At 42.0% G+C, this 7,500-nt stretch overlaps 1 protein-coding gene across 1 annotated transcript in view; it reads left to right on the top strand.

The window, feature by feature from the left end:
* The first annotated feature begins 574 nt into the window (after positions 1-574).
* The window catches only part of Lurap1l (leucine rich adaptor protein 1 like), a 47,710-nt gene continuing 40,784 nt past the window's right edge, over positions 575-7,500 (top strand). The window contains exon 1 of the mRNA XM_050157469.1: positions 575-1,536. Coding sequence (XP_050013426.1) covers positions 1,246-1,536 — 291 coding nt within the window. The 5' untranslated portion in view covers positions 575-1,245. The remainder of the gene's footprint in view (positions 1,537-7,500) is intronic.

The following is a 7,500-nucleotide window of genomic DNA, read 5'->3' as shown; positions in this document are numbered from 1 at the left end:
TTCCTAAATAGATGAAAAGTATAGGTAAATTCTCAAAGAAGAAAAGAATGATTTCACTAGTTATTCTCAGTGTTTTTCTTCCACAATTAAAGAGAAAGGATTCAGCAATTTCTCTGTTTGAGATTCTGCTGCCTCCTTGGTGTTCATATATCTATACATATATCTGGGCAATTCTAATTTTCATTTTGGTGTGCGGTAGTGTACTGGACTATTGCTAGGGCGATTATATTTTATTGTACATTTTCATTGAACTATTGATTGATTAACTCTTTTCGGTCTTCTTTGGGGAATTATTGGGCAAGTTTTCTAATGCTAAGCTCATTGGCTGTTAGGAAGACTGGGGGACGGAAAACGACATAAAATATAGCCATTTTTTCTACCTCTAATTTAAAAAAATATGTTTAACAGGTTGTCGTTGTCAGCGGGACAACTTTCCACTCAGTAACCTAATATGGGTATGCTCAGCTAAGTAGGACTCAAAAGTCAGTTCAGGATTGGGAAAATTTTGCTGCTCTTCTTGTCTGTGATATACGGTACAAGGGTTGGCCCTGGTTTGGTCCACCTGCCAGCCGAGTTTAAAGTTTCTGAGGCTCAGAGGAACACAATGACTTGGATGAGACAGCCTAAATGGAAAGGACACTGCTGCCGCAACCAGAGAGCCCTTAAACCCCAGCTAAGCTAACCATCTCTACCTTAAACGCATCCATACCGCATACGAACCCACTTCTTTCATTGACCAGAGATTTTTTTTTTTTTTTTTTTTTTTTTCTGACGATCCTTGGAGACATATGGCTGGAAAATGAAACGACCCGGGAGTGTGGCCACATCGTTATTCTGTGTGGTGTAATACCAGATGGGCACTGTGAACGGCGCAGGGATGTGAATGGACAGTTTGAAATGAGAATTTTCTCTCCTCGAGCAGGTTCCGTTGCTCTCTCCTGTCTCTTGGTATAACGTACTAGCTTTTGCCCTTCTCTGCAGTATCAATTAACTCAACTTGGAGGTGGAGTGGCCAGAGAAGAAGGAATGAAGCGATCTGACTAATCTTGCTAGCTGCGGAACGGCAGAGACTGGAACGCGGCCGGGTGCAGATCTGCCGACTGCGCCCGCGGCATGGAGCGCACGGGCGCCCGCGGGGACCCAGGCCCGGCCCGGAGAACCGGCTGCTGAGCTCCCAAGTCCGCCAGGCCTCCGCTTCCTTGCGCCCTCTGCCTTTACTGTCAGTGTCGCCCCTCTCAAAGAGTCATGGAAGACGGCCCGCTGCCAGACCTCAGAGACATTGAGCTGAAGCTGGGGCGCAAAGTGCCCGAGAGCCTAGTGCGCTCGCTGCGCGGGGAGGAGCCGGCGCCCCGAGAAGGGGCTGCGGACCCCAGCGGGGTTGGCGGGAGCTGCAGCAGCAGCAGCAGCTGCAGCAGCTTTGCGCCGTCTGTGTCCTCCTCCTCTTCATCCTCCCCTGCCTCTGGTTCTCCACGACGCGGCCACCCCAGCGCCCTGGAAAGGCTGGAGACCAAACTGCACGTCCTCAGGCAGGAGATGGTGAGTGTGTTGCGTCAGGGGTGACCTGGGGACCGGGGTGCCTGAGACCCGGGAGCAGGGAAGAGGCCAGGAGGAGAGCGGGAACTCGCCTCTGGACTAGACTACAGCTAAGCTTGAACCCTGAGGACTTTGCTCGGTCACCGGGTGCTCTTGAAGCTCAGTCGGCCCCACTTTCTAATAGCGTCACTCACTGCGCACCACCATGCAGCTGCCAGCAGATTATCCCGCATCAGCCTACCTAAGGCCCGCAATTGCTGCGCGGGTCTGGGCCTACTGCGAGCTCTTTATGCTTTGCCTGGATTCCAAGGGTGGTTTAGTCCAATGCACTTAAGGCAGAAATGCCTTCCAGTTGTCCGAAAGGGGGCGCGGCGGGGTCCTTGCAGTCCGCCTCGGTAGTTTGCTTTCCTCTGCCCTCCCCTTGCTGCAGCAGCTGCAGCTGTCCCAAGGCCACTGTGGAGTAGATTCTCCACAGCTGGTTCAGAAAACAATGGCTACTCGCTCTTGATGTGCCTATGAATGGCTTGTTTCACTGTTTTGATCCTGGAGAGCAGGTGACCCGAGCCCAGTGCTTTGCTAATGATTGCCTCTTACCCTTTCCTCTAGTCCTCAATCAGCACTTGTTTTCTCTGCCATTTCTGTTAACCTCGGATTAGGATAATGGGTCAAGTAGATCTAAGACTCGTTATTCCGGATGTATTTAGACTAAGGCATTCATTCATTGGTTTTGCGAGTCTTAGCCTCTCTAGATCTGTTTGTCTTTGCTGTGGTGAGGTGATTTTAAACCTTCTGAAGAAAATGGCCACAAACCAATAGCACTTTCTGCCACCCAACAGAGCTGCTTCTTACACAAGCAACTTCCTGTCTGGGTTCACGTCTAAGCGTCCTTCCATTCTCACTTTCTGTGATTGGAAGACACTAGTAATAAATTCCAAGCAAAAAGACAGTCTTCAGAGGTCATGACCTATCAAAAGTACTGTAGAAATTCATTCCAAAGACCCTCACTAGATCTTCAAATCTTGTCTAATTAAGGACTTCATGTCTTAAGTACTCACTTGACATTTGAGAATGTTTCCAATATTGAAATATATGTATCTTCCCATATATATGTCTTTGGATTGCAGATTATTTTTGTTACTGTTCATATTTTACTAAATATGTCTAAATACACATATACACATTGTGCATATTAATTACTCCAAATATTTATTAAGTCATTACCGTATCTTTGTAAGCAATGAGTTCTGAAATATAAAATAGAAAAGTAAAAGAAAGTGAGATTGCTTAGACTCTAAGCACTCCAAACATCCACCAAATTCAGAGTCACTACTGCAAACGGTTACATTTAAATCTAGGCAGTGGTTCTCAATATGTGGCTCGCGACCCATTTCAGGGCCACATATCATATTTATAATGGTAGCAAAATTACAGTTATGACGTGACAACGAAATAATTTTACGGTTGGGGTCATCACAGCATGAGGGACTGTATTAAGGGTCACAGCATTAGGAAAGTTGGGAACCACTGGGCTTTAGAGGGTGTAAAGGTTCTTGCCCCAGCCTGATGGCCTGAGTTTGCTACCCAGGACTCACATGGAGACTCAGGTCCTGCAAGCTGCTCTCTGATCTCCACACAAGCACCATGGTGTCATGTGCACGTGTATAGAAACCCTCACAAAGTCCATAATTGTAAAAACAATTTTTTAAATCAATGAGTTTGTCTACTAAGGGCTTTCAAATCTCTTGTGCTTAATTGCCTTTTATTTGTTGTATTGAGTACTGTAGGATGAAGAAAACTGATCATTTGCAACCAAGAATATCTGGAAGACATCTATTTTTCCTAGTGGAAATTTCCAAGTGGATAAAAATTCCTTTCTTTCAAATATATCTTGCTATTTCAGATGACCATGGAATATTAGTTTTTTTTTTTTTTTTTAAGATTTACTTTTGTTGTGTGTATGAATGTTTGGCCTGCACGAATGTATGCACTGCTTTCATACCTGGTGTTCTCAAAGGCCATAAAATGGTGTTTGATACCCCAGAACTGGAGTTACAGAGGGTTGTGAGCCACCATATGGGTAGTGGGAACTGAGCATGCATCCTCTGGAAGAACCACAGTGCTCATAACTGGAGCCACCTCTCCAGCACTCTAGTATTAATTTGTAAAAAGGCAAGTGGATAACAGCAAATTAATGAAACTTCTTTGTATTTTCTCTGTGATGCCTGTAGACTGAGAAACAAAAAATTGTGTCAGGATAGATGCTTGTTGATAAACTTGGTGTTCTATCCAAGATCTCCGTTGAGTAAATCTTTCAAACACTGGTTTCAGACATTTAGAAGGCAGTGAAGGTATATTTCTTTGTCAAGAAGGCCATTTTCCCCCTCTCTCTATGTTATTCTTGTTGGTATTCAAAATCTTTGCTTAGGTATAATTGCAAAGCAATTGACTTGTCTTACATAGAGTTGGCGGTTTTGTTGTGAAGATGGGATAGATAGAGCTCTGTAGTTCCTTTTGCGTGCTCCTAGCATTTCAGAGTCGAGGGGGCAGACAGCCAGCATGGACGTCACCTTCCAGACCTATCGCCTGAGTCAACCTCCTTAATAGTAGGCTCAGTCTGACATCTTATTTTATTATTCGTAGATTAGATGGTCTAAAATTATCATTGTGTGTGTGTGCTTGTTCTCACTATTTTGTCCTCAAATGCATTCTAACTGTCTATGCACAACCCTTTCTAGAGACCTCCCAGAATTAGACATTTTCTTTTCCTATTAGAATGGACAAGTGCCCTAAGAACACAGTGCAGAAGACACTTGCAATTAGTTTCAACACGTAAAACATTTTTTTGTTTTGTTTTGTTTTTCAAGACAGAGTTTCTCTGTGTATCTTTGGCTATCCTGGAACTCACTCTGTAGACCAGGCTGGTCTCGGACTCACAGAGATCTGCCTGCCTCTGCTTCCCGAGTGCTGGGATTAAAAGTGTGCACCACCATGCCCAGCTTTATGATTCCACCACTATCGCTGTTCTCTTCTTTAAAACTTTCCCCCCTGAATATATATGTATATTTTGTATGTATGTATGTATGTATGTATGTATGTATGTATGTATGTATGTATAATGTGTGTGTTTGTGTACAAGTGCATGTATAGCCTGACATCATATGTGTTCCTCAACTGGTCTCCACCTTATATAAATACAGATGCAGTGCTTGTACATCTGGCTATTCTAGCTAGCCAGCTTGATCACTGCATTACATGAATGCATCTGGCGTTTGTGTGAATGCTGGGGGCCCAGAAGCTGGTGCTTATGCTTGTGTATGCAACAAGTGCATTTCCCATTGACTGCCTCTGAACCATCTCTTTATCTCTTTCGTCTCCTTTTATGCCTCCATGGACAACATCTTTCATTCTCATCTGTAAATGTTGTAGCCACTGCTCTTAGAGATCATGGAGGTAGTTTGTGAATCAGAAAAGTGAGTAAAGAGACTGAAGAGGGGTAAAAAGCTGTTTCTGGCCCAACTCCTTAAAGTTGAAGCCCTTCTTAACAATACAAATAGTGCCACATGTAAAGAAAATATTGGTAAAGACATTTGCAAGCGTAATTGGATACAATAAGCCAATTGTAAGAATTATAGGATGTTTTGGGGGAAGAAACAAATATTTCAATGTGAACACTTTTTATTTTGATTTTTGAGATTAGGAGGTTTGTTAAGACAGGAAAGAAATGTAGCATTACACATGAAATTTATGCAACTGGAGGTAGGTGTGAGGCCTCTGATGTAAAATTCTGTGCATGGTGCAACACTTGGGAGGCCACCTAGTCAAAATAATGTTCTACAACAAAGGCAGACAGCTCTCTGTGAGGTTCAGGCCAGCCACTGGGTATCAGTGAGACCTAGTCATAAAAAACAAAACCGAAACCAAAACACCACAAAATAAATAGATGAATAAACACAATCTTCTCAATAGTATTTGTTCCCTGCTTTTCAGTTCATTTTAGTGCATGTCATATTATTTGTACCTCAGGCTAGACTACAACAAAGGAGGTATTCTCATCCACAGTTTGAAAAGTAATTTTTTTCTTGGCATAGAGATGGGTCGAGAAAGCAGACTTAGGCTACGCAGTTAGCCAGAGACCAATATCATCACTTGGACTCATGGCACCTTACTCTATGTGTTTTTTCCCACACTAGTCTGTATTCCAGAAATTTCTTTTAAAAACGGTTTAGCTCTTATAAATGTATGATATTTCAAGACAGTACCTCATAAAATGGTCGAAACCCACAGAACAAACCCTCAGGATATGTGACAGGGGTTGTTGCGAGTATGGATTCATTTAATAGTCAATAATTATGTCTCTGTGTCACTCCTGCTTTTGACCTTAGGGATTTAGGACAAAATGTCAACCTTAAAAACTCATTCTTGGGGTCATTGAGGTGGCTCGATATTTAAAGGCATTTTCTCTTGAGTTCAAGTTTGGAACCCACATGTGGAAGAAGCTGGCTATCTCTAACAGCTGTCTTCTGACCTATACACCACACACACACACACACACACACACACACTGTGGTACGTGTCACACTGCATATACATCATACACATATACAGAAATAAGTTTTGCTTTTGTTTGTCTGTTTTTCTGCTTGTTTTTAAAGTAAGTTTTGAGAGACTCTTTGCTTCTTTGGAGCTTTCTTTCTACAATATATACAAAGATTCATTTTGAAGAATTTTCTTACGATGAGGACTTCATTGGTTATTAAATATGACTGCATTTTATAATCTCATAATATCTTAAACCTTCTTCCAGTAAGTATAAGTAATGCCTATCAATTATTTTCAGCGTTTAATAAGCTAGTGTATGTCATACTCTTTCTTTATGAGTTATTCAAAAGATTGTTGAACTATTTCTAAAACCATTTTCATTGATTTACTCTGTAATAAGTTTGAAATGCAGAGGATGATGGTGGCAATCAGCAAAGTGCAGGAAATATTAGTCACAAGGGATCTAATGAATACTCCTGACTTTACCTTTCTAGACCATCATTAGTTGGAAAATCAAAGTATTTTGTGGGCTAGGACATGCACTGATTAGGAGGTGACAATCTGGATCCCTGTCAGGGCTGTCCGAAGTGGGGACACTCTGCAGTCTTCAGGTAGGGTGGTGCCCTGTGAAGGCTGATGTGAGAATGCTGTGTCCTGATTTCCATATTGGGGACAGAGTTTGGTTATTTCAGTATCTCTGAGTATAGAAATCTGAACGTGGTGCCTTAAACTTTCTTACCATTACACAGTCACATACAGCAACTGATTGTCAACTTTTATTTCAATAAAGTTTTTGAAGCCATTCCACGGACTAGACACAAATATCCATATGGGAAAAAATGGGGCTCAAGAATTGCCTCGGAAGTGAAGAGCACTTGCTGCTTCTGCAGAGGACCGAGTTTGGGTTCCTAGCACTCACATATATTCATGCGAGCAAAGCATTCAAACACATAAAATAAAATAAATAAATCTAGAAGTATTTTTTCGAAAGAAAAGTTCCTAAATGGTGCTAGAACACAAATTAAAATGTTTGAAAAAATCTTGAAAATAGATTTATACTCAACTTTAATGGCTACTTTTCTTCCTGTTTTTTCTATGCCCCTGCCATTTTAACTGGTTTCTTTGCTTTTGTAACAAAAAAAAAAAAAAAAAAAAAGACAAAAGACTTTAAAATTCCATAAGAAGCAGATTTTAATTTCACTAAATTAACATCACACTTACTTTGGGCACCTGTCAGGGCAGGCAAGGAGATTTTTATCACTTAGACCCCTCTAGGTAGAAGCTGGAAAATGGAAGGCATTTTCCTTAATGAGTTCTCAAGATGGTAGGAAAGATAAAATGGGAAGATAATTTGGCCTGAAAAAAAAAAATCACAAACCAATGTGTCAGCAGGTGCCAGATGCCACATTGGAGACTGGGGGGGGGGGG

Source organism: Alexandromys fortis, unplaced genomic scaffold, assembly GCF_014885135.2.
Source record: "Alexandromys fortis isolate MF-2015 unplaced genomic scaffold, M_Fortis_MF-2015_v1.1 scaffold_64, whole genome shotgun sequence".
NCBI lineage: Eukaryota > Metazoa > Chordata > Mammalia > Rodentia > Cricetidae > Alexandromys > Alexandromys fortis.
The sequence above is the reverse complement of the archived record's forward strand: the minus strand, read 5'-3'. Positions and strand labels throughout refer to the sequence as shown.